At 44.0% G+C, this 27,908-nt stretch overlaps 1 protein-coding gene across 9 annotated transcripts in view; it reads right to left on the bottom strand.

Moving 5' to 3' along the window:
- Positions 1-9,155: 9,155 nt before the first annotated feature.
- Positions 9,156-27,908, bottom strand: part of PLA2G4A (phospholipase A2 group IVA) — a 70,202-nt gene continuing 51,449 nt past the window's right edge. For all 9 annotated transcript variants that reach the window (XM_042033868.1, XM_042033869.1, XM_042033866.1 and 6 more), the window contains 10 exons: positions 27,459-27,681; positions 26,180-26,294; positions 23,730-23,867; positions 23,295-23,387; positions 21,869-21,940; positions 19,915-20,166; positions 14,786-14,970; positions 11,747-11,942; positions 11,389-11,546; positions 9,156-10,584 (listed from right to left, as the gene is read on the bottom strand). In XM_042033868.1, the coding sequence (XP_041889802.1) occupies positions 10,453-10,584; positions 11,389-11,546; positions 11,747-11,942; positions 14,786-14,970; positions 19,915-20,166; positions 21,869-21,940; positions 23,295-23,387; positions 23,730-23,867; positions 26,180-26,294; positions 27,459-27,681 (1,564 nt within the window). In that variant the 3' untranslated portion in view covers positions 9,156-10,452. The remainder of the gene's footprint in view (positions 10,585-11,388; positions 11,547-11,746; positions 11,943-14,785; positions 14,971-19,914; positions 20,167-21,868; positions 21,941-23,294; positions 23,388-23,729; positions 23,868-26,179; positions 26,295-27,458; positions 27,682-27,908) is intronic.

Below are 27,908 nucleotides of genomic sequence, written 5' to 3'. Positions count from 1 at the left end.
TGACACAGACTACCGAATGAAGGAAAACAAGCCTTTTACTGTAGAAATTAATCAAATTAGGAAAAAACCTCGAAGTACAAGTCTATCATATCTTGATCTTTCATGTTAGAACCACAAGCTTATGATCAGCAACACATTGAAAGAGAAAAAAGCAAGGGGGAAAATCTGGTTAAAGTTTGTCATTTAAATTCACTGGGAAGAGATTTCACAAGCATTTAAAAAATAGATTTTTTTACAAAAAAGAAAATATTTATATTTAGAGAAATCGATAAGCCAGTACTTCAGAGTACCCAGTCACTGACTGAGAGCTATAACTTATGGGCTGTTTTCTGTGGCTGATGTATTAAATCCTTTCTGAACACTAGTGAAGGATGTAACAATTAGCAGCAAGGAAAACATCCTGTAAACCCATCCCATGGTTTTATCAAGGGAAAGAGCCGAAGTTAAGCAATCTTCTAACCACTTTAGTAAAAGTTGTTTGTCTGGATTTGTACCCTGAGCAGCCTGTCCCAGTGGAAGGTGTCCCTGCCCATGGCAGGGGGATGGAATGAGATGAGCTTTGAGGTGCCTTCCAACCCAAAGCAGTCTGGGGATTTCATGATTCCTCACAGCTCTCTCCACAAAAAAAACCAACCCAACTTTGGACGGCACTACCAATATTTGAAGGTTCTTTGGGAAAACGCTGAGGTCCTGTTCTGCACTGAACTCAGTGGAGCGTCTTCTGCATCTTGAAAGGAGAAGAGCAGCCCTGGAGGTGTCACACTGCAGGCTGGATCCCCCAGCTCCAAGCCCTGGTTCCACGAGGAGTGCTGCAGGCGTTTGAATGAAGCCATTTCCATGGCACAGCAGCAGGGCAGCAGAGCACTGGATCCCACCCGGCCTTTCCCTCACACGGAATTCCCACAAAGCCCAGGCGTTGTTTCTATCCCCGGCTCAGGCTTTTCCACACATTCTCCCTCCTCTCCCCCTTGGATTGCTCTCCAGGGAGCAGCAGAATGGCAGCAGCCTCCAAAGGACGACGAGCCCTTCCCTGTGCCGGTGACAGCAGCCGGGGCACACTCTGCCAGCAAGGGCTGATTCCCCCGGCAACCCTGCAAACAGAGATTGTCCTTATCCTCTCCGTGGAGCTTCACAATATGGCTGAATTATTTCGCTGAACAAGGGAGTCTTTCATGCATATATTCACACACCAAAAGCCTATTTACCTTCCCCATTCCTTCCAGCACACTTTCATTTGACTGATGTCTGAAGTCACCTCCAGTTGCCTTTGCAACTTGCTTGATCTGCAGGCAATCACTGGGAAATGCTACTGCCTTTTGTGTCCTCCACGTTTCAATCCGTTGCAAAAGTCTGTCTCCTCCATCAGATTTTTATGGAAAATGAACCTCATACCCAGCCCAGTGCATGCTCTGTGTTTATTTACACCATTTCTTCTCAGTGCCAAGCAGAGCAACAGATAAACGAGTTTCTTCAAAGTACTCCCCAAAAAAATGACGTTTGAATTTAAACACTTCACCCGCTAGAATGAAAAGTGCACAGTGCCTGGAATGACATCTTTCCCTCCCTGAGTTGCTGGATCTGCCTAATAATTATTCTGATTTAAGGACAATGTACAGGGGACAGCTGAACACTTTTGGGAGGGTCACCTGGACAGACTTACAAGTAAACATTTTGTTTAGGGGACAGGGAGCAAAACAGGACCATTGCTGCAAACACAGGATCTAACTGAACTTACAAGGGGGAAACAGGGAAAAAATGTTGGACTTCTGGGCCACTCCACAGATTTTGTGCCCACTGAAACCACCCCATTTCCACAGTGCCACTAACCAGTGTTGGCTTAGTGCTGGAAGGAGCTGTCATTGAAAATTTACATTCATGTCCATTCCAGAGCAGCAACAAAACATTCTTAAGAATCTTTTTTTTCTTCTTACATTGAAGAAAAATATCCTGTATTAATTCTAAACCAAGGAAGTGTTAATTGTTAGCATTTCTCACCATTACAAATTCATGACTTTTAGAGATATTTCTTGTAGTTTTTACACAATTCTGAAAAGTTCCTTGAATTCCAAACCAACTCTCATTGTGGAGTTATTTGCTGAATTCCAAAACAAATTTAGCCACTAAATGGAGAGAGATTGCACTGGATAAAAATACAAATCCTGCACAACTGTCCCTAATCAGAATCCCAATGGATCTGAGCCACACTTTGATACAATATTTGAATGTCTTCAAGCCTCAAGATTCTGTGATTCGTTGTCAGGAAGACAAAATAAAGCCAGTAACGATTACAAACCAACCTGTGAAATAATCCAGCCTCATTTGTGCAGGTAAATATTAACTGAGAAGGAACGAAAAGTTTGTTTAGTTCAGGGCTGGAGACTTAAAACAATGCTGTGCACGCCTGGGAAAAACCTGATGGCTCATTAGCACTCCTGTTTGGCTGAAGGGTCGGGAGCTTGGAGGTGCTGCCAGCCAGAGGCTACGGAAAAAGGCTGGATGACTTCCAGTGGCATTTTGATGGACGTCAGGCTGTTAGGGATGTCCGTGGCAATGTGGGGAAGAGATGCTGAAATTTCTTCTCTTTTCTTGGTTGGCATCCATTCCTCCTGCTCTTCATAGAATCCCAGACTGGTTTGGGTCGGAAGGGATACTAAAGCCCATCCAGTGCCACCCCCTGCCATGGGCAGGGACACCTTCCACTAGCCCAGGCTGCTCCAAGGCCTGTCCAGCCCAGCCTTGGACACTGCCAGGGATCCAGGGGCAACCACAGCTTCTCTGGGCACCCTGTGCCAGTGCTCTTCCCCCATCCCTGCCTCTGTGAGAGTCCCATCACTATGGAATTCTGACACAGAGAATGTTTAATCTGAGATTTCCCCTTGCTGCTTACAAAATGCAAAAAGTGACAGAGGCCACTCTGTGGTGGGATGTGTGACCCTCAGGACCCTCACAGGACCTGAAGCAGGGGAAATAAAGATGGGAGAGAAGAGTAAACAAGTTTAGGAAATAGCAGCAGGAATTTTTGCTCCTGATAAAAAAGAAAAGGGGTTGAGATAAAACCTCCCATCATACTATCAGCACAGGAAAATAAATGATCTACACTACATCTGAGTCCTCCTCGTAAACCAGCAAACCAACAGATCTTATCCACTGGAAGATGTCCTTGCTCATGGCAGCTGCTGGAACCAGACAAGCCTAAATGTCCCTCCCACCCAAACCATTCTGGGATTTTTATGGATGAATGTATGGAATGTCAACCACAGCAGTTGAAGGACTGCAGTAGAGCACACCCAGAAAACATTACCCAAGACACAACCCAAAGCTCACAAAAAGCCAGGGGTTCTTCCAAAATTTGCTGTTAAATCTGACACATCTTGAATGTTATGTTGGTTCTGTCACTTCTAAAGAACAACTGCTATGAATAAATGTGTTTATCTGCATCTAAAATGCTTACAGTTTAAAATTAAGCCCAAGTAAAGAGTCTCATTTTCTATCTTGCCTTCTCAAGAGTGATACATAATAATTTATGAGCTACTTATCTGTTAGGTCTTTACAGATGAAAATACCTAAAGGCAATAAAAAACAATAAGGCACAGAGAAAAATATGAGACGCGCGCTGCAATTCCCAGCCACAGTGCCAAGGTCTCTCCAGGACACTCACTGACTCCTGCAATTCCTGCTGGGTGAGAGAAAGGGCCAGCAGCTCTCCCTTGGTTTGTCAGCACCACAAAATCATTGGAAATCTCGATTTTCCTACTTTTAGATGCAGAGGTTTATTTTCTTTTTATTTTTACACACAGTTGTCCATGTTCATAACGTGAGCTGCGGGCTGGCAAAGGTTTTCATAGCCACAGCCCCTACGAAGTGGATGGATTGATAGGTAAATCCCTTGCCAATTAACCGTGCATTAACTAACTAATCTTAGAGCCTCGAACAGCACTCACAGGTGGACGGGGCCGGGTTAAGCTCGGGGGCTCAGTGAACAGAGGCACTGAGAGTGCCTTCTCCATGTTTTCCTTAAACTTACCTAGAGAATCCCGAAACCAAAAACAAAGCTGCTCAACTATTCAGTCATTCATGTCTTGTATCCATGTGCAGAATTCTGCTGCAAAAAGAAAAGACTTCCAGTTATTTTCCCTGCATTATCACTGAGAAGTAGAGAAAGAGGAAATCAAGCTTTGGGGTAAGACTGCTGAGGAAAATCTGATGACAAATGAGCAGCCAGGCCTTCCTGTAAGGGACGACTGAAACCTGTCCAGTTTTCCACTGAAATGATTTCTGTTCCAGGGTTAATCACCTTTTTTTTGCAGCTTGAAGGACGACTGTGGTGTCCCTGAGCCACTCATTCGGTTGCAGAGGTTCCTTGAGGGACGGCCAGGTTGCTCAGAGGCACCTGGTGTTAATGTCCTGCAAAAAGCTGTTTGTGCATCCAGGAGGAATGTCAGGAGTCATTAAATCCCCATTTGTTGGCCTCGGCCATCACAGCGTTTAGCACCTGGTGCTGGTCTGGGAAATGGCTTTCTCACCTCTGCGGGCTGGGGGGGGCTGCGACTGCCCAGGTTTTGCAGGGAGCAGCCCCTGGCTCCCGGGACTGCCCTTCCCACTCCGGGTTACATCGCTCTGCCAAAGACCTTCATCCCCCAGCAGCGAGGGGGGCTGGGGACATGGGGACACAGAGGAACCAAACTCGAGCACTGTGCTCTCCTCCTGCCAGCAGGCGAAGGCTGGATCTTCACATTCTTTTTATTTTTCCTAAACACCCTGTGTTTATTTAGATGCCAAAATACCATTGCTTGGCTATTACCTGTGGATTCATAACACCAAGTTCTCTGTTTTGCAAGAGCTTTCCTCGGTGTCCCACCACACAGGGAACTGGGAAAATATGAGCAAGGGCTGTTTTCCACTGTGAGGATTTGCCATCAGAGAACAGTGATTCAGTTGCATCCTTTAAGCCAACAAGTATTTGTTAAGTGCATCTTACAACACCACGGTCAATTATAAAAAACCATTTCAATGGAGCTGAATTTGGCAGTCTGACATTTATTACATTGCACAACAGAGCAGAAGAGCTGGCTTTGGTCACACTGTGGGACACAAATGTTGGAATTTTACGTTGGAGCGAAACATTCAAACTCACAGCAGAAGGATGGTTGGGGTTTAGTGTAAAACACAGTGTTAGACCAAAGTCTGTTCCTTCAACTTTTCACTCAGACTGATGGAAATTTGGCTGATATTGTGGGCAGTTATCACTGCCTGGAAGAAAAACATCTATTTTAAAGTGTGTGCTGTACAAAACACCTGAGGCTGCAGCCTTCAAGGCAGAGAGAGGCTTTCCGCCTCTGGGAGTGTGTAAAGCCCACAGCAGGCAACCCAGCGTCCCTCAGTGTTCACCTGCTGTTCACATCCTCACCGTTTTTAGCCATTTTGTTGAATTTAGGTCACTCTCATCACATTTTGCTGCTTGCAAAACTCACCCCCCTCCCCACTGGTACCAAATCATTTACAAGCAAAAAAACCAACCCTAACATCAACCCTTTCCTGACACAGGAACTAAAAAGCAGGGCAACGATTTGGGGGATTTTAAATACTTCCTTTAGCTGGAAATGTGCACTGGACCCCACGGGTGAGAAGAAAAGTGGGGTGGGTTTGGTCTTGAGCAATAACAGTTCATAAGTTGGACATAAATTTTAAATACATATATTGAACTGTATAAATACCTGTGTTCTTCATCTAGAAGATTGGATTTCCTGTATTTCAAACAGTTTAGACTGAAACACTGCTGCCTCACAGCACCCCACCTCTGCTGCTGGATCTTCCAGCTATACCAGCTCACAGCCGTGTGGCAGAGCATGGTGGAATCACCATCCCTGGAGGTGTTCAAAAACCACGTGGATGTGGCACTTGGGGACAAGGTTTAGTGCTGAACCTGGTGATGGGCTGGTGGTTGGACTTGATGATCTGTTAGGTCTTTCCCAACGTTAATGATTCCATGATCCTAAGATTCCAAAATAAAATAAAAGGAAGTGAGCAATAAAGACACAGAGGATCTCAGATGTCAGATTATTCTCTCGTTTATTTTCTGGAAGCCCTTGAAAAAAGAGACAGTAAGGACACAGAAGCAACACCAGAAAGAGGCCTGTGGTCTGGTGGGGTATTGAAACCTGCTCTGTATCACCTTGGAATAAGTTTCTTTACCTAAAAATGGGTTTAAAACGTGTTTTTAAACAAGGTGTTAAAAGAGGCTTGAAGCTGAGGGAGGAACAGCAAATGAGCATTACTAACTTCTGGACTTCTGCAAGGTGAAAAAAGTTCAGGACAGCTTCCTCCCAGCCTTACAAAGGGACATCCTAAACAAACTCCGGGACCGCCCACGGCACACGTTTGGAGTCAAACCTCCCTCGTTTCAGCCTCTGCTCCCGTCCCTCATCCCACCCCACAATCAACAACCAGCAGCGAGAGCCGCACGGAGGAGCAGAGGGACCTTCCCCTGCCAGACCCGATCCCAGCCCTCCAGGCTGCCTCTCTCTGTGCTGGCAGCATCCAGGGATTAATTAGTGCCAGAAGCAGGGGCTGACCGTCACACAAAAATGTCCTCAGGCAAATCCCTGGGGTTTGGTAAAACCGGACCAGAAGGATTTGCATTGAATCCACAGCTGCAAAGCATCAGTGTCTCTGCTTCCCAAACACGCTGGCGAAACACTTCCTTCAATCTCTTTTAAAGCCATGGCGTTAATTCCGGTTTGTGTTTTCCAAGCACACGCCCTAAACGAGCTGTGAGAAAACGTCTGGAAGGTGTTAAGCACCAGCGGGATGTGGAGGGTGCTTCCTAGTTCTCCTCCTCATCTCAGAACTTAGAGACCTGCCTGGCACATGTCCCGCGTCCCGTGCTGTCAGTGCTGGCCCAGCCATCCATCCCCCTCAGGCCATCCAAAAAGTTGGGTGAGGAGCAGAAATGCAGCTGTGTTAACAAAATGGTACCAAGCAAGTGATATGACTTTAGAATCATAAAATCGTGGAATGGTTTGGGTTGGGAGAGACCTTAAAGCCCGTGCAGTGCAACCCCCTGCCACTGGCAGGAACACCTTCCACTAGCCCAGGTTGCTCCAAGCCCCATCCTACCTGGCCTTGGACACTGCCAGGGATGGGAGGTGTAGCTTTACCGGTGTCGTTTATTCTTCAGTGGCAGAAGTTACAGCTTCACACCCAAATAAGCCCAGAGCTGCCTGTTTTTCCCTGCTCACTTTTGACTTGCCTAAAACAGTACACCTGGGTGAGAATTTGAGAGAGACACAAAGGCCAAAACCACCTCAATGTTTCCAGGTCTCTGTGGCCAGTTTGGCCACAGCCTTCAAGGAGGGCTCACTGGAAGAGCATTGTACTGATTAAAGAGAAAATGTTTAAGTATAAAGTTGGTTTGATGTTAGATTCCTCGAGGTTTTTCTGACAGGTCTCAGGAAAACTTCAGAAATGGGCTGCTGGCTCCAGGTGAAGACGGAGTAGCAGGGAAGCCCCAGGTGCTGCAGAACATTCTCCTCTGCAGACATCAGACCCGGCTCCCAGCCCAGCACCAGTGACCCTGTCACAGCTGGGATTCCCCTTTCAGTGCCCCATTTGTCCCCACCTGTTTCTCAGACCTGGCTGTATTTTTGGAACCCTCGAGATCCAGGTCCATTCTCCCACATGGGTCTCTCCAAGCTCATGTCTGCCTTCTTTGGGAGTTCTGTTCCCAAACATCTCCTGACCAAACCTAACGAAACCAGGAGCCTTTTGGCTTGGCCTTTGATCCCTAATTTCAAGTTGGTGGGGCTTGGCAGTCATGGGTTAAACAGCCACATAAGGAATTCCTGTTCCTGTTGGACCCAGTCCTGTGGGGTTTGGTTTGTCTAAAGTTTAAGGAGTCGCGTGTCTTTGCCTTGCCCCAGAGCCTGCTCCTCGCATGCACAGCAGTGCCGTGTTTGTGTTGCCATGGGGAATTCCTGGGAACCCGCACAGCCCCTGCCTTCCACCCTTCGTGAGAAGGGCCCTGTGTAACCTCCCGGGTGAGTCACATCCCTACACAAACCTGTCCATCCCAGGTGCCAGCAGCCAGCGAGGGGTGAATTTACAGCTCCAGGAAACGTCTGCTCGGCTTTGCTTCCAGCGAGCACCAGAGCAAACCCTGTTATGTCAACACAAGCGGTTGCACAACTGGCTCTGGCATTCGAGCGCACATCCACTCCCGTGCACGAGCGGCTCTCCTGGAAAAGCAGCTCTGTGTGCTCTGTCGGAACAGCTCTGCAGGTGACCGATCACACTGAGTGCTCAGGTTTCATCCCACAGACAAAACATGCCCAGGGGGATGGGTAAGGGCATTGGCTGCAGCCCCATTCCCTGACAAAGGAATTTTCTTCTCACCAACACAAACACACCGAGGGTGTGTGTGCTCCAGAGCTCCAGTGCTTCCCGGGTCCCTGGGATTTAGTCTTGAGCATTCACTTCTGCTGGTAAAGGAAAAGGTGGGCAGAGATTTCCAGAGCCCATCCTGGCACTGGAGCCTGTCCCAAGGTCCCAGGGAAGAGAAGCTCAGGGCCAGGCTTGGTGCTGGGTGTCCCAGAGCCCACCAGAGCTGTTCTCCAGAGGCCACCAGAGCTGGTTTCCAAGGAATTGAGCTCACCCCTAAAGCCTCACCACCAGACCTGCAGGGTGGCACTTCCATGTCCTTCAGGCATGAAGGATCTCCCATGTGCTGCCCCTACAGTAATGTTTGAAGTCCGAAACAATTCATTCTCTAAATCCACCTTTTTCTGCCTCCTAGGGATCACACGCTCGGTTGGAAAAAAGTACTGTGCACACAAAGCAGAATAACCAGGATTAAAGGGAGGGGAAAATGAGAAACAAAGGATTACATTTCAAGGTATGGGAAAACTCTCTGTGGCTGGTGTCACACCGTGTGTCAGAAGAGCGTTCTCCCTGCATTATTATTCTCCTTCCACATTACTTTTAGTAATGTCTAAGGAACTTCCCTGCTTTATAAGGAATCCAAGATTAAAGGCAGCAAAGACCCATCCTGTGCACTGTCAGTCTTGTGAGCTGCCTCACACCATCCAGCTGCGCCACATCCCTTCACAAAAAACCTGAAAATGGCCCATAAATTATCAAAATAAAACTGTCTGAAAACAGCAGCTGCCAAATATAGTTTTACTTTTTATCATCTGGTAACACTATGATAATATAAACTGTATAAAGCATGATAAAACTCTTCCATGAAACAGAGTAGGTACATATTATAAAATAAAAAATACAAATATTACATTACTGAAAGGAAATACAACATTTAAAAGAAAATATTACAATAATATAATGGTACCAGTTCCTTTCTGTATTCCAGAATTAATGGAAAATGTTTAAATTATCCAGCACTAAGATAAGTTACTTTTATTTTCTCTCTTGATTTTAAACATGCACTAACTCAAACAGAAATAAAACCTATTGATCAATAAAGGAAATGTTATTTAACCAGAGAACTTTGCATGTAGACTTGGACCAACCTGGGCTAGTGGGAGGGAATGAGATCAACTTTAAGGTCCCTTCCACCCCCAAGCATTCCATCATTCTTTGGTGCAGTGGCTGTTAAAAGAAATGCATTGTAATTATTTCCCTTCCCAGGGATTTACTGATTTTAGCAATTAAAGTTTTCAGAGGTGCAGCTGCATTTTCTGTGTGTTTGCAGAGTTACAGCAATACTGGTTGAGATGGCAGTAAAATAATCTCTGTCTATGCACAGTCTTTCATTATTCGAAGTACTAAGAATATATTTTTAAAATAGCCCTTAAGCCTTCACATTCTCACCTGGGCACGTTTTACCAATCCCCAGTAAACGTTGCCACTGTTCCTTTGCAGAAATGTGTTGTTTTAATCATGCTCAAATGCAAAATCACTGTCAATTTATGAAGAAACATTCTGATCAGAAGTACACAAACTGACAAATAATTTAATACATGGTTGCCAGTAGGTCAAGAGTTCAAGCAATGTAATTTTGAGGATTAAATAAGAAAAAGAAGATATCAGAGGTTTAGTTTTTTGCTGAGTGGTACAGGCATTCTCAAACAGCAGTAAAGTGGATTTCAATTTCTTTTTTCTAATTCCATCATACCCTTCAAGCCATGCCCAATTTACATCAATTAAAAATCAATTACCCCCCAAAGGAAACCAGTGTTTACAATTTTATAAGAAAACAAAAAGACACTGAACCCAATGATCTCCAACTAATTCCAGAGTTTTAAAAATGAGGACCTCAGCCTACTGAAATGTTTTTAGTTTTTAAAAAAGCAGTACAAAATGCTATTGGAACGTGAACGCTCACAAGAAGACGTGTTCAGGAGTGTTGCACAGCCCTGTGAGGAGCAGGGATGCTCCACTGAGGTCCTTTTGACTCCAGTTCCAAAGGCAGGAGCAGTTTCTGGGAGGGCACAGCCTCTACGTGTGGTTGTTGTTGAGGTTGCTCTTGTTGAAGAACCTCCTGGCCTCCACACTGCTGAGGGACACGGAGCAGCGTGAGGGGTTCTGCTTCCTGTACTCGATGCTCTCCATCATCGCCTCCCTGATCACCTGCAGGGAACAACACAGCCAGCAGGAAAACTCACATCTGAACCACTTTGAAACAGACACAAACAGCCCCTTCTGTTGTTAAAAGCTGCTGTTCCCACTTTTAGCCCTGCTCCATCACTGAACAAAGGGATCTATGAGTTTTATTACAAATAGTATTTCTTGAGTGTTTAAAACACTGATTTTAATGTGGTTAGTAAAAATATGAGGGAGGCCACCAACACCAAAGAAGTCACACAAAAATATACAGTATTTAAACAGCCTCAGTGAAACTGAGAAGGGTAAATCCAAACATTGAGAAAATCCGTATTTCAAGGATGTAGAAAGTAATTACTATATTGAGAAAGATTAAATCTTCACTTTTATTTCCTTTGTGCTGATGTAACAAGTTTTCTTCATTATATTGATTAAAACCCCCATATCTTTATCTGGGATGATCATTACACTTGTCAGATGTTGGGATCATGATGTCATGCTATGCCAACTATCAATTACAAATAATTATTACTGAGTTAGCTGATAAAGAAATTTCCTTCAGAGAAAATTTCCAGTGTCCTTTTTGTCCAATTACACAAAAAAACCCGAGTATAAAATCCTGCACATCATGTTTATATCCGCCACAGCCCCCTTTGCTCAGTTACCCTGAATGGCTTGTGATGGTAAAATGGCAAAACCAAGGCAAGAACCGAATGAGAAAATCAAACACTGAGGCAAAGCCCTGCACCTTCTGTAGGGCAGATTTAGGGCTTTACTCACATCACCCACTTCCCCCTTTAACAGTCCAGCCCCTTCAACCCCCATACTTACATCCATGTTTTTGAGGGTGTTGAACTCCATGAGGTCATGGAGCCTCTTGAAAGCCTCGTTGGGATACTGGAAGTTGAAGGTGGAGAAAGGTGTATCTGGATCATCAAAAATATCAAAGTCTGCAAAATCCTTCTCTTCCTGTGTTTCTCTGGGAACGCCTGCACAGGACAAATACAAAAATTCCATCTAAACATTAGGCCTGAGGATTTATTACCTTATTTTTAACGGCTCCTTCGAATTCCCTAAGGATGGCAGATAGAGTTCAAGAGTTGTTTCAGAGACAAAACATTCTTAGTACATAACCACAAAGTGATTCCAAAGGAACAGGTGGATTCAGCATCAGGAATTGTGAGCTCACCTGGAGCTTTGTACTTCCTGAAGTCGATGTTGGCCAGCACAAAGTGGATGATGGTTGGACAGTCCTTCTCCGAGGAGGTGTCCTTTGGTTTGAACACATAGCACTCCTTCATGCCCTCCCGGTCAAACACGTTGGGGTCTATCTTGGGGAAAGGAAGCTTGTTCATTTTGGCCCATTTTTCAGCCAGCAGGATTTCCTGGAAAGAGGAGAAAGACTCAGGTGCATAAAAGCCTCCACTGCAAAGTGAGGTTTGCAGAGACAGGGATCATGTGGGGTGGTTAAAGCAACCCATAAATTTTTAAATCTCCAACACAGGAAGGACATGGAAGGAGTCCAGAGGAGGCACCAAGATGATCAGAGGGATGGAGCAGCTCTGCTGTGAGGAAAGACTAGGAGAGTTGGGATTGTTCAGCCTGGAGAAGAGAAGCTTTGGGGTGATCTAATTGTGGCCTTGCAGTGCCTGAAGGAGCTGACAGGGAAAGATGGAGAGAGACAATTTACAAGGGATGGAGTGACACTGCCAGTTCCCACTGCCAGAGGGCAGGGTTAGATGGGCTGTTGGGAAGAAATCCTTCTCTGTGAGGGTGGTGAGGCCCTGGCACAGGGTGCCCAGAGAAGCTGTGGCTGCCCCTGGATCCCTGGAAGTGTCCAAGGCCAGGATGGATGGGACTTGGAGCAACCTTGGCTAGTGGAAGGTGTCTCTGCCCATGGCAGGGGTGGGATGAGGTTAATGTCCCTTCCAGCCCAAACCACCCTGTGGTTCCCAGGACTAATCAAGCCCATCTCAGCACGGATGACCCAGCAGGACAAACTGAGCACCTCACTCACCCTGCCCATGCTCCACCACCTGCCATGAGTCACAGGAAGGAATCTGATCTGCCCCAGAAACCTGGGGGTGAATTTACAGAGCTGACAGTGAGGGAAAAGCCATCCATAATTTTACTTTGCAAAGGAGTACCAGTGCTGTGGAAACCATGAGAGTTCCTAAACACCGGGCCATGCATTGTTGTACTCAGAGTCGATCCCTGCACACAGCAGCCTCTCAAAGCACACCGAGTGAAGAAATCTGGAAAACAGGCTTCTTTTCCCTCATGACAACTCAGTAAACAAGATAATTTGTAAATAATGACTCAAAAGCATGTAATGAGGGTGTGTGAGAGGGAGGAGAGGGAAGGTCAACATCTTTAATCTTGGTTTTCAATGAAATAGGACCCTTCCTTGGGCGGCTGTTTTGGATACGCAAGAGATTAAGAGATAGTGGGTGTAAAGTGATAAACCAAGGCTCGAGTCATTGAGTTCAGCTGGCTGATTTCCCCACGGGAGTAAAATATTAGAGTGCTACCATAGATACAAGCCCACTCCTGAAGTGCCATTTGCTCTTTGTAATGCACCAATGGGACAGAACTGGTTCCTGTTCCTGTCCTCTACCTCAGGAACACACCAATGTCTGCCTCAGCACACACCTATTTGTGCCTCAGAAACAATGGACCATTCCCTTCAACAGAGCCTTCTGGAAAACCTGAGGCACCATCTAATTTTCCCACCATTTTTTATTGTGTCAAGGGATTTTTTGCCTTTTGAAAATGACAGTTTAGAGGAAAACCTTCAGCATGCCACTTGAGTGGTAATTAACCTCTCCATGTTCCCTGAAACAACCCAGAAAATTGCAGCTGACAAAGACAGAATGCTAAGAGTAGCAGGGGTGACCATACACAGCCTTTTGCATGGACGCCACATGTGGAATGTTAAGAAAGGGAGGAAAAGGATGTTTCAGAGGCAACGGCAGTGCTTTGTCAGCAAATTTAGCTGCTGGGGCAAACATTCACGACAAAAAAAGGAGCTATATTCTTATGCAAATACAATATTAAAAGGAAGAAACAGACTCTGGGATTCAGCAATTTAAGGAAAAACAAAAGATCTCAAGCACTAGGAAGTCTCCTCAGTGCTCTATTCTCCCCAGTAGCCCCAAAAGACCTACAGATTACAGGAATGTCTCCTTTATATTCTCCTGAAATTTGTCTTTGCAGTTGGCAGCACTGGTCTCAAGCTCATTTTGCTACTGCTGTTATATTCTAATGTTGTTTGGGGGTTTTGTCACTCCATAGCAGCTGAAGGAGAAGTATTCTCTGTTCTAACTGAAACTTGTCTGTAAAGCAACAAGGAATGCCAGCTGTTTCTCAAACAGGAATGCTTTCTGAATTCTTTTAAAAATTATTTTAAAAATTCATTTGGGTTTGAAATAAATAATGCCTCTTTCTTGAGGATGGTAGAATCATTAATGTTGGAAAAAACCTCCAAAATCACACAGATTGACCAAATCCCACCATGCCCACTAAACCACAGCACAAAGAACCTCACAATAGTCTCTGAAGCACTACTTTTTGGTAGCAGTTACCAAAATGATCCGTGTAAAGGCTTTGGGATCAGCTGGAGCTGTATGGATGTGCAGGATGTACAGACTGACAGCTGTGCTTTCCACACCTGCTGCGGAAAACACTTAATCCCTGTTTTCCTGTTGCTGTTTTGCTCTGGCCTGGATGGATTTGAGTCCCATTTAAACCAGTGCTGGGATCATCCTGGTGAGATGTAAATGAAAAGTTAGCCCTGCTTCCAAAAGGTTATTTATTTAGCAATCCTGAGATGATGCATTTCTGCAAGATGATGACATGAAACCATCCATTTACATCACAGCACACAAAGAAGAGCAGCTGGGCAGAGGGAGAGTACGGCAGGGAAAATGACTTAATTGTTTAATTCTGACAGAAAATAAAACTCTGCAATCAGTGCCAAAGCAAAACTTCCATAAAAACAACTGACCTCCTACTTCAAAGGAATTTCATTATGCCTCTCTGTGCCAGTTGCCTCATGGAAGGCATGTAAACAGGAACTGAGGCACAGGGGAATATTCTGCCTTGACGTCGAAAGAAATATTCCAAAGCTGTAGATACAACAGCACCAAGGCCTTCTGGGACCATGTGGAATAGAACTGAGTCACCTTAAACTCCTGAACCCAGGAAGAGAAGGGCCTGTGTCACTTACTTTGAAAGGAGGGCTGGAATCACTTGGCCTGGCTGAGAAATCAAAGGAGATGATGAGATCCACACCTCTCTGGGGCCTTAGGATGAGCGGGTAGGGCAGGTTAAAGGTCAGCCCACTGTCCACGATGTGGATCTTCTTGCTCTTCACATCCAGGGGCTCATAGATCCTCTCAAACTCATCAGGATCTGCAAGGAACATGGGAAAACTGAGCCAAGCAGGGACAGCTGAGTTAAGAACTGAGGTTCTGAAGGGCTTTTCAGTGTCTCCCTAGGTTCTGGAGAGAGCATGCAATTTGAACTGCATAGTGTATCCCAGTTAAACACACCATGAACTCAAGTGTAACTAAAACTCTTAAAAACTGGAGAATGAGGTGAAAAGCCAGATCTGGAAGAGCCCTCAGGAGGCCAAGTGCACAAGGCAGACCCAGAGGTCTTCAGGCAAAACCAAAGGGGACAAAAGCCCAGGTTTGATCCCAGCCCTCCCACTTTCACTCCATCATCCCAAACAATCCATGCACAAAGGAAAAAGTTTATGGGATGTTAAGAGACAGCTGGGGGTGTCAGAGGATGGTCCCAGACTGCTCAGTGGTGCCAGAGACAGGATGAGGAGCAATGGCCATAAACTAAAACACAACAAGTTCCACCTCAACACGAGGAAGAACTTGTGTTCCTTGGAGGGTGCAGAGCCCTGGAACAGCTGCCCGGGGAGGGCCTGGAGCCTCCCTCTCTGGAGCCATCCCAAACCCCCTGGATGTGTCACCTGCTCTGGGCAGAGGGCTGAACTTGGTGATCCCCAGAGATCTTCCAATATTCTGTAATCCCTTCAGTGTCCTACAACCCCTGCCCAAACCTATTCCCCCAGGTTCCCTCCCAACCCCACTCTCCCAGTCCTTCCCAGCTCTCCCAAACTTGCCCAAAAAGCCTTGATGTGGATCTGCCCTCCTGTGACACTTGTCTGTGTCTACTTCTGCTCATTAATTTGGGACCATCAGGTCTTGTTTTCCAATCTGCACCAGACCTGACGACCTCACACTCACCACTCCACTAGGAACAAAGAGAAATAGTGACCCATATCCATAATTTAGGCACTGGACAGAATTCCCTGTCAGCCACTCACTGCTGGTGCTGTCCCAGTGTGGTCCCACCAGTTTTCTCTCTAAGCCCAACCTGATGATGTTTCTCTCTAACCCCAACATTCCCTCAGGTGCAGCTCAGGAAAAACCAATCCATTTCTCCTGGGTGTCTTCACACTTATCCAGGTCTCTGGATACTAGAAAATGAAAGTCTCTGGACACTACTAAACTATCCTTGCTGTACTTAAAACTTTTCCCCTGACAATCTTTTCTTGTTCTAGACCTTACAAATATTTCCAGTGCGTGGTTTTGCTTTTTAACAATAATCTAATGTCCATATCTGTAGAGGGCAGTGTAATGTAAGGAATGCTGGATAGGGAAATAATTATTCCTGCTATCATTGAATTTCCTGGCATCTACTTATTGACAATGGTAGTAATCTGAAAAAAAAAGAGTATTTTTGAAGCAAAGAAAATCCATCAAAAATAATTCTAACTCTTGTCCCTGTCATTTCAGAAGCAGCACGTTGTGAGCACCAAGCAAAATCTTAAAACAGATGATTTCACTTTTTATTTCTGTTGTTATTTATTAGAGGACCCTTTTCTAAGTAATGAGGCACTATTTTCCCACTATTTGCTTTGATTTCTAAAGAACACTTTTAAATCATTGCCTATTGCTAAAGGGCTAAGTGTGTTTATAAACCTATTTTAGAACCAGATATATTTCATAATCATGAATTAGCATAAATCAGTGAAAATATATTGGTATTTATGAAATTCATCACAATTAAAAAAAAACTGGTAAAAAACCCACACTGACTACAGTTCCCTTTAGCACAAGTAGATCAATTTGGTTTTCCCCTTCTTGTTTAAAGATAACATGTCAAATATAATGTAACCCTTGTTCTCACTAGAACCTCTAAAGAATTGCAAAAATATTTTTGTTCAAGTTTCATCTTTTCTTATGTTACAAAAATAGAATTTGAAAGATCCTTTAACCAAGGACAGCATCAGCTATAACAGTGTTTGTGATGGGAGTGTATTTCTGCCACACAAACTCCCTCCCAACACTGAGGAACGAGACTGATCCTATTGCTTACAGCCCTCGTGACTCTAAAACCAAATTCATCAAAATAATCTTATTATATTTTAAAGCAGAAAACATCTTAGTGTGGTCAATAAATTTATAACAACCATATAAATGGGTTCACATGAATTTTCAGCCTTTTTGGAAAGATGCATCCCTATTACCAGCACCTTCCAGTCCATCAAACAGCAAATTGGGACAAAATGTGAGGATGTGGCACTTGAGGACAGGGTTTAATGGTGGTGCTGGGTTGATGGTTAGACTTGATGATCTTAAAGGTCTTTTCCAGCCTTAACAACTCTGTGGGTCTGTGTTTACCAGGCCAGCTCCATGTTCAGCCAGCCCAGCCCTCTCAGCTTCCCAGCAATGGGATACACAGACTGGTATTTGTTTGGAAATCATAAAGAGGGCATGTCCTAGAGACCAAATCTGCCACAGATGGCAGCTCCAGTGGAAGGAGGGGAGATGAGAAGGGCATTTGCTACTGACGTCCATCTACTGCAACAGTTTCCATAAATACTGAAGTAAGGAAGCAGAGATTAGGGGTTATTTTCCCCCATTGTTATGCAGTTGGCATTTTCTCAAGTCATTCTGGTGTGTTGTAACATCAGAAAAGAAACAGAACAACTCTGAGTTCACAATGAAATCATTCCTGATGAAATAAGAAAATGCTCAGCATAATTTCCACAAATAGAGTCTGTGGAAAAGCAAAGCCAAGGGTTTTGTTTCCAGACCAAGCAGCTGGGATCTCTGCTGCAGGCACTGCAGACCCTAAATTCAATCCTCAGTAATGACTGTAAGACTGCCTTAGGTCAGCCACAGTTCATCCTCTGCAGAGGGCTTGGGACAACTGGAGATGGAAGTATTATTGATATCCTTTTTTATTCACTTATTTCTCCTTTGGAGTGTCTGGCAATAAAGGAGAGTAAGTCTTAAAGCAATACAGACTTCTCTGTGCACTCAAGCTGACAGGTAAACTGCCAGTGCTAGGAATAAATATGCACAGCTTAAATGCATCCAGTGCCATGATAATCTAAGGATTTAAATTTTACACCAAAGTCTCCCTTCTGTCTGCACCTCTGGGCTCCTCCATATATTAGGAAAATTCACAGCATTAAAATGTGTTTACACTCATCACACTACTGAATGATCACATTTTATATTAACTGCTGACATTTCAAGGGGTTTTTAACTATTCTTGACTATAATATTGCAACCACTTGCAGCTGTCAGATCTGAGTTGTTACTGCAAGTTTATGAGTGTGGGCTTCAGGTAACAGCAAAAAACTGCAGTCATGCCAAACTTTTCCCATTTTAACCCAAAGAAGTTTCAGGCACTCCAAAGTAATTGTGTCAGAGGTGTAGAGTTCCGTCAAACCAGCATTTTATTTCCACTGAAATCAAATCCCAGGAAGCTGATAGTTGATTCTGAAGACTATCCACGTGCCTTAATTATGCAAAATTCTCATCAACTGTCATTTTTTCCAACCATAAATTTCCTACCCACTTTCCTGCCTCTTTTCCAAGTACTATAAATATTAAGACTACCCAGTTGTAAACACCTCTGAGATGACAGAAATATTTAGAAAGTGGAGTCCAGATGGAAACTACTCTTCAAGCCCTGCATGGGATTTGTTGCATTCACAAATACACATTAGAGCACGGCTGCTTCTTAAGCTTTTAAATGACTGTTGCTTAATGAGCAGTTGGGACAATCTCCTTCCTCTGAATAGGAAATGAGGGCTGAGGGGAATGTTGCTGTCACCAAGAGATGGTTGGTAGGGCTGTGCTGGGAGGAAGAGCATGGAAGAACACCCCCTTCAGAGAGGTGGAGTTGTTCTTGTCTTGATGGATCACAGAATCATGGAATGGGTTAGGTTGGAAGATCACCCAGTGCCACCCCCTGCCATGGGCAGGGACACCTTCCACTAGCCCAAGTTGCTCTAAGCCCTGTCCAGCCTGGCTTTGGACACTTCCAGTGCCAGAAGAACACCAAGAAATTAATTGCCTTTCACTGGGCAGATTGCAGTGAACACTGTCCATGGCAAAGGCTTCAAAACCCTAATCAAACACAATTATTCTTCACAGCTCCTGTCCCACACACCACATCCCTCATGGAGTAGGGGAAGACTTTGAACTTCTTTTGCAAATTCGTATTTTTTTGAAATTCTTATCATCCTGGAATGGGAGTGGTTTTTCAGGTGCATCCACATGGGAAGAACACGGTGTCAGCAAAGTAAGAATCTATGAGCTGTGTCAGGGGAGGGTCAGGCTGGAGATCAGGGAAAGGTTCTTCCCCCAGAGGGTGCTGGGCACTGCCCAGGCTCCCCAGGGAATGGGCACGGCCCCGAGGCTGCCAGAGCTCCAGGAGCGTTTGGACACCGCTCCCAGGGATGCACAGGCTGGGATTGTTGGGGTGTCTGTGCAGGGCCAGGGGTTGGACTGGATGATCCCTGTGGGTTTCTTCCAACATTCATGGATTCTGTGATCCTACAAGTGAAGAAGTGAATTGCCTCCAGGGGTTTTTCAAAAGACAAAGACAGCAGATGAGCTACAAAGGTTTTGCAACAGGGAAGCCCTGCAGGAGAACAAGGAATGGTTTCATTTCCACCTTAGCATCAGTAAGAGCCAAGGAACAACCTGGACACCCTTTAGAGAAGGCCAAGAGAGTGAGAAAGTGGATGTAACAAAGGGTACCACACACAAAAGAAGTTTGATCCCCTCTGCCAAACCAAGGACCACTGTCCATCCAGTGGCTGTGCCACAGCCTGTACCAGGGGACAGGGCAGGGAGCAGACAGAAGTCACCGTGTGGTGCCCTTTGATCCTCCCAGATCCCTCACAAGCTCTGTTGCTGGACACTCCCCAGCGGTGCTGCTGTGACCCTCCTGGTGTGATGTTACCACGCTGGGAAGTCGCTGCCTCTGGCTTCATTAATAAACACACATCACGCCAGCGTTCTGGGAACTGACCTGCCACTGCTGCCGGCTCCTCCTCCTCCAGGGACTCCTGGGTGAGCAGCTCTGCCAGCGGGGACAGGGGGTAGCAGCTGTTGAGGTTCAGCCCCAGCATGAAGTTGTGCACCTTGCCAGCGCGGCCCTCGCGCGTGTTGAACAGGGCGCTGTCCCCCACCAGGGCCATCAGCATGCGCTGCACCCAGCTCTCCTGGCTGCTCTCCTGCAGCCTCTCCTGGCTCTCCTGCTTTGCCTCAGCGCTCTCAGTGCCTGCACACAAAAATGAAAGCAACCAGCAGTGATATTGAAACATAGCAAGTGTAATGCCAGAATTTCAGGGGCTACAAAATAAAGGACCTACGAAAATAAAACACTTCTTTCAACAAGCCAGGGGCGGGATGATGGAGCTTTGCTGCCATCATTTCAGAGGAGCGCAGAGAATCCATCAGCCAGTGAAACCTTCAATCTGCACCACAATAGTGTGGATATCAGGAAAACAGACTGGGAATGTCTTAGATGACCTGAGGAAGACTTAATTAGTCTGAGGGCTTTCTCTGTAAGTTCTGCTGGGCTCAGGGACAGACCTGAGCTGGTAAGAACCATACTTGATGTAGACATGAATTCATTTGGATGTGCATTGACAGCCTTCTCCATCTTTCCTGCCTCTTAGAAACCCAGCTTTCCTCAGGAAAGCAGTTAGTTTGCATAAAGGATAATGCTATAGCATGGGAATGCTAAAATACCTGAAAAGATCTTTACAGTAAACTGTAATCTACAATTAATATCTGGCTTTAATTAACTAAAGAGTACAATCAAAGATCCAGACTTAGATGTCTGCAGTTGGAGCTCGCAGTAAAAATGACCTGAACAGGTACCACCCTGCATTCATTCACCTGTCAAAACTTGACTTTTTTTGGGGTGTTTTGGATAAGAAAATAGTTCAGGCTCAAGCTTGATACTTTAAATCCAGCTTTAAAACTTGCCTCTTTAACCCAGGCTTTAAAGGAACTGAGTTTTATATAAGTAGCAAGAAAACAAGCATCAAAGAAGTCCAACACCTGTCCAATAGCACTCTATGGAAGCAAGAGGGATTTCCAAGTGTTTACAATCCCAGATTTGTTGGTTGTTCACTATGGCTACAAACTAGGAGAGAAATGTGTTTGGTGCTGGCTGTAGTGTTTAAACAGGAAATCCACACATAAACACAAAACGTGGTACCACCTACGATAAGGGGAGTTGAAGAAGCAATCACTGAGCTGAGTTAGTGACATAACTCCCTGTCTCACCATAGAGGATTTTCTTTTCTTCTGCAGATCCTGAAATGACAAACAGCTGCATCCCCATCTTTGCTCCACTTGTTAAAAATAAAACCAGGTTTTTGCAGGTGAAAATCACTCTTGTCCCCAAAATATCATGAAGTACAGAAAGCTGACTAACACCCCAGAAATATCCAGGTGCTTTAGGTACTTAGAGATAATTGTCAGTAGGATCTTTCCTTCCCACTGCCCAAGATTCCCTTTGTGGTTGTGCCTCTTCAGGGAACCTGGATTTGGGCATTGTTATAAACACCGTGCCAAACACAAAGAACTTCCTGTATCAGATGTCATTTGTAAAGGTGCTAGAAGACACCTGTGAACGCCTGAAACACATTAAACCATTATCAGGAAAGTATTTGATCAGGAAACCCTTGAAAACAATGGGTAGTGTTGGTTTGGGGGACTGGCAGCAATTCCAAGGTGCTTCTGAGCTCAGCAGCTTGCTGGAAACAGACTTCTGGAGAGCTCTGGCCCAGCAAACTACATTTTTGGGTGTATGTGGAATTCCAGATGTGTGAGAGCTGATGATCAGCTTGAGCAGGAGACATGAAGTCAAGCCCAGAACCTCCTGGGGTCTCTTGTTCTCTGTTTTGCTGAGCCACACAAAAGCTGATGGAAAAAGGAAATTATGAAATGAAATCTGAGCATTTCCTTACCTTTTGGATGCTGTGATTCATCTTCACTGTCTGAGCTGTCGTTGCTTACAAGGTGCTTTAGCCTAATATTTTCTGTGAAAGAAATAGAAACTCCTTTAAACTGATGGGGTTTAACTGGCAGAACACTTAAGAATTTCAAAACAATCTGAGTCATAAAGTTCTCACAGTCTTTATAATAGAAAATACAGCTGAAGAGAGTGGCTCTGCTGTGGACATTAGAATGTGAGCAGCAGGTATTGGCTTTAGCCCGAAATTTTTGGGCTGGAAAAGAAAATGTAACCCTGAAGCAGTACCTCCCACTCCTCCCCTGCACCACATGCCTGACACACTTTATTCACCTTCATTAAAATTTAGATGTTTTGCTTCTGTCCTCTCAACAACTCCTACAGAAATGTTACTGTGGTGCCAAGGTGCCACTGGGACAACTCCAGCTCTGCTCCAGACTGTGGTTCAAGCCACATGAATATTTTCACATCTGAACCCGCTTCAAAGAATAGTTTTTAAATGATATGTGAAATGAGTCACAGATGACAGATAACGTTCTGCCTCTCACTATGTTTCAAAAGCAGACTTTTCCATGATCACATTTATTGACAGGGATCCTCCATGAGGAGGCGTTAACACTCCTGAGGGGCCTCAGAAATAGGAACCTGAAGGTCTCATTTTCATCCATAAGTAAGAGATTATCAAACAGCTGAATTCCATCCATTAGGAGGCAGAGGCAGACAGAGGTTATTATTTAAAAACTATCTCAGTCTACATTTTCTCTTCTTGCTCTTCAGAAAGATCTGGCTGTCTAGGACAATTTATTTATTGGTCAGATCTTCCCCTGTGATGCTGCCTTCTGAATAGGAAACAAAAGTGTAAAAAACCTTTCATCATTAACTACATTCTCAGATAAACTCGATAAGTCCATCCAAACCAAGCCACAACTCTTTACAGTCATCTTGCCACTTGTGTGCCAAGAGTGAAACCAAAACCATTCAATTTCCAAAGGATCAGATACCAACAGGCTGTGATTAGAATGGAGCAATCTAACAACCCAGAGATGAGAGTTTAGGTGCATTTGCTAATCCCTTCAATAACACAGCCCAGTGTCAAGAGATGACACAAGTAACTATCAAATGTTTGTCAGCTTCTGCTCTCCAACAATCAGCATAACAACATAGAGAGAGGATTCTATTACCTTCCAGAAAAGAGCTGGATGTATGCATGTGACTGTCAGCAGCTCTGACTGATCAGAAGCAAAAGTGCAAGAAAGAACATTCCCAATGCTCTTTCTCCACCTCAGCAGCATCCAGCAGTGCCAGCAATTAAAGGTAATTAATTCCACATTCTTAAATGACCACCAGTGGTGCCACCCTTCCACAGAGGGAGAATCTTGCTAGTAATTGCTCTGCATAGAGGAATTATTTACTAAAATTACCTAATTCTTCTTCCATGGTGGGCCCTTTATTCTGAGAATTGGAGACACCAAGGACTCTGTTAAATAATATTGAAAATGCACTGCCCCAGACACCTGAAAGAGGAAAAATACACAATGAATGGTGCTTGGCAGAAGGAAAATAAACCCCACATATCTTAAAAAGCACTATTTAAGCAGTTGGTTGCTCTCTGAATACACCTCTGAGTTTGGAGTGGGCCAAGTCATAAGCTCAGATGTCCAAATCAGAACGAAAAACCATGGAAATAAGAAACAAATAAACAATGTGTATCCGTATCTCTGAAATCTTTCAAATGAATGTCTTCCAGCAGACTGAGAGCTCCACTTCTTGTCTTACACTTTCTGTGACTGAATTTAGAAGTCCATGAACTACTGAAATTGCTTTTATTTTCAAGCCTCTTCCTGTCACATACTCACCCATCAGGAAATGCAAGGGATTTTCGTTATATTTCTTCACCACTGTGCCCATAAAAAACTTGCTTCCAAACAGATCAGGAGACATGAAAGTGCCATACTTGGCCATTCCAATCTCATATGGACTGAATTCCACCCAGTCTGCAAAGTCAGAAACAAAATTGTGCTCAGTCAGAAATCTCACCCTGAATAGAAACAGAGGAGGAAAACACAGAAATGAATGAAACCTTTCTCCAAGCAAAGACATTTTAGTGAAATGGGAAGCCAAATAACCATCAGGAATATCAAATCAAGGTCAGTGATATCTCAGCAGGGGAAGAATCCTCATTCTCTCTTATCACCATAAACTTTGGTAAAAAGAATGAGGTTGGAAAACCAGAGGTATAAAAGGAGAGATCACAAATGAGGAACACACAATGACATCTGCTTTTCATCCCCTGCTTCAACATGATTCCCTGCCACATGTGGGTCTAAGCTCCAAGCTGCTTTTCCTTCACTGCAATTCCACCAAAAATATGGAGAGCAGTGACAGAGGTGGCACAACAATCACTGAATATCCCAAGGGTTGTGAAATATTCTAGGAGAGCTATTTGGATTCCACCCAAACCTAAAGTTTCTGGGGAAATCCAGTATCAAAAGGCAAAGCTGAGAGGCAGCTGATAATCAATTCAAACATTGCTAAAGATATCTTTTAAAAGTCCATTTTATTGAACAGAGAGCTCAAGAAAAATTCAGAATAAAATGTTCAAATGCATTTTCTGATTGGAGCAGAAAATTTCAGAAGTTATTTACATTCTACTGATGTAGGCCTTTGAAAATGGATCTTAGCTGACTTGGAAACACTTTGATACCAGTGGAGCTGCTTCCATCAGAGAATTCAGTTCAAAAAGGGAGCAAATAACAAGCAAAACATAACTTCTCTTTTTAGCATTTCACTCATTCATCTATTTCATCTTCCCTATCTTTAGCAGGGATTGATTTGACTCTAAACAAATCAGAAGTAATTCTGAAAAAGAAAGGCAAAAGAGAGCACTTTGAAAAATCCCCACATGTCATGGAATGCCATCCACCCTCAGGATATTCCTGCTGATCTGTGGAGCAGGTGAACTCTTGTCCTGAAAAGGAAAGATTTAATCACAACTGCTGGGAGTTTCATTTCACAGGGTAATGCTTATCTGAGCTAAGTCAAATACAACATCCTATTTTTCCAAATAAATCACCCACAAATCTTCACATTCACTGGAACCGAAGGAAATTCCTTTGAAGACCCAGTCCAGGAATTGCATATCTCCTTTTGGCTGTATAAACATGAATTGGCAGATATGTATTTAGAACCAGGGTGACAGCAAAGCTGAACTGAGAATTAGAATTAATTTGTGTTAGTCCACTTCCAGCTTGCATTTGCACTGAAGAAGATTTCTCAAATCACAAAGCCTGCTCAGGAAAACAAAATTTCTACCTTAAAATCAATGTAAATTAGGAAATGTAAATATTTCTGTTCAGGATCTAGCACCCTCTATAATAACAGAGATGTCAGCCTCAAAAGGCAAACCCAAGATCCACTAGCACAAGGAATACCTCTTTTTAGAGCAGAGTAAAGCCTTCAGGTGCTTCTGATCTTGCTTAGAGAAAGACATTATTAACTAAAGATCCTTTTGGTTTTAAAATTTACTGAAAAACAGAAGTTCATCTAAAATCCAAAATACTCCTATTTTCAAACAAAAAGTTATCAGTTTCCTAAGTAGCAAAGTTAAAGACACATTTTCCCATGAAATATTTAGCCTAATTCACAACCTCATTTTCATTTCCAACCAAAGCTTTGACAGCAACTTCTCCAAATAACTATTTCAGGAAATACAATGACATAAACCTGGAGAAACCACCTTGGCACTTCCCTTTTCAGTTCTGTATATAACTATATATAGATGCACACATCCTTATCTTTGTGTGGCATCTTCCACAACTGGACCCACTCTCAACTGAAGTTCCCAGAGAGGACTAAAACCGATGGAATAAATACAAGAAAAACGGATTTTTGTATTACCAACAGCACTTTACATTGGGCAAGAAGTAAAAAAGAGGCATTATATCTAATTTGTTTGTCTAATTTTAATCACAGAATCATTAAAGTTGGTAAAGACCTCTAAGATCATCAAGACTAATTGCTGATTTCACCCTTCTCTGAAAGAGAAGGTGACTGAGGACATTTTCCTTTCCCTGTTTGATACACTAATTTAAACATCTTTTCCCTGGTGGAGTCACCAGGTTCCTCTTTGGCTTGGCACTCCTATCTGAGTATGTGATCACCTATCCCTGAGTAACTTCTTATCACTCTGTCAGATTCCCAGAAGTCAGATGCAATTAGTCTCAGGTGCATTAAAAAAAAGGGGATTTTAGTCAGCCACACACCTCTCTCCTTGCCACAAGTGACTCAACACAGATTGGGAACACACCTGCAAACATCAGCTCTGAGACATCTGGTTTGACGTGCAGACAGGTGAACAGTGGCAGAGCACACTGGGCATTATTGATCTTCTCTTTCATGTTGCTCAGAGTGGTGTCCATCCTCTGCAAGGAAAGAAAGACATCCTGTAAAGGCTTGCTGATATATATATATATATATGATATATAAAAAATAAACATCACATGTTTTTATTTTGTATAAAGATCTGGGAGACTCCTCCTGTCTCTGAAATTTGAGAAAAAATGTAGGCAAACTCAGTTACTTCTATGAAAAACAGAAGAATTGGTAAAAGGAAGTAATCTGCCTGGATGCCTTTTTTCTGCACAATTAAGGAAGGAAGGAGTGGGAGGCAGGAAGAGGAAATATGCTTATGTTCCACAAGCCAAAGGGACATGCCCAAAAAGCAATCAGCTCTGCTGGACGAAGCCAGTGCTTTCCTTTTCTTACTCTGAAAGATGAAAGCAAGGAAATATCTCGTAGGAAGAATTAGGTAACGTTTTTCAACCTGGGCTGTTTCTGAAGAGTCAGCCACAAGGTAACTGAGAACACCAAATGCACTATGAGGAGGCTTTTCTATTTGCTAACCACCTGCATCTCTCCTGGAAAACATTCTGGAGCCTGCAATCAAATAAAGGCTGAAGTCATTATGATGCAATAGCACTGACATGTGTTATCTGTAAATAACCACCAGCCTGAGTGCCATTTTTCACTGATGTGTCAGGTTCTGATTTAAACTAAACATCTGTGCATTTGTTTCATCCCTTGGTAAACAGGGACTTCTAACCAACCTCACATAATCATTAACAGCCCTTCAGCATCAGAATTCTGCACATCTGCCACTAAAAGCTGTGCTGCCTCTTTTTCAGTGTTATAATTGTTTAAAATAAAACCCACTATCAGTGTACACTCATGAGAGATAGAAGTGTATAAAACACATCTGCAAATCTATTAACACATTTCAATCTTGCCACAAGACCAAATCCAGTTACTGCTCACCTGACTCATTTGAACTCTGAAGTCTGTGTGCCTGACTCAGCCAATCAGGAATTTTCAATAATAGAATACAAGAGTGTGAAGCTCTCCTGTTGTCCCTTTTCTCAAAAAACCAGGGGGATCTTTCAAGTAATTTTTTAAGCAAACGCTGTTTTTCTTATAGCAAAATGTGCACCCTTCGTTAAATGTCGCTAAGGTCATTCCAGAAAAAGGGTAGTGGTGGGAATGATGGAAGAGTTTGACAGCTTTAACAGCATCAGAAGCCGAGCACTCACATCGTGGATGAGTGTTTCCCCTATGAGCATCCCGAAGATGTCTGTGAAGGTGACGGGCTGCCCCGAGCTCTTCTTGTTCCACAGAGCCTCGATGTAGCGCTTGACCTTCTGCGGGGTGAGCAGCAGCAGGGGGTTGTGGCTCACGGAGTTCATCAGCTCCTCGTTGATCTCCTTTGGGCCCTTGGCTGGGAAATCCGGGTGGGAATACAGAGTTGACATGTACCTGCAATGGCAAACAGCCTCTGTGAGCATCAAACCTGCTGCAGAGTCAGCTGCCTGAAAGCTACAAATAGCTCATAAATGATTTGATACAATTACTGATTAAATCAGGTTAATTAACTCTCCATTCACACAGGAAATTGTCATTTCCTTTTTCTCAGAGCACAGAAAGCTGAGCAATTTGTTCTAAATATAAGCATAGGATCAAACACTCAACAGGCATTTCCATAA

Source organism: Corvus kubaryi, unplaced genomic scaffold (assembly GCF_017639235.1).
Source record: "Corvus kubaryi isolate FWS band 111438036 unplaced genomic scaffold, C.kubaryi_AGA036_p1.0 37361, whole genome shotgun sequence".
Taxonomy (NCBI): domain Eukaryota; kingdom Metazoa; phylum Chordata; class Aves; order Passeriformes; family Corvidae; genus Corvus; species Corvus kubaryi.
Note: the sequence above shows the minus strand (reverse complement) of the source record. Positions and strands in the feature narration are given on the sequence as shown.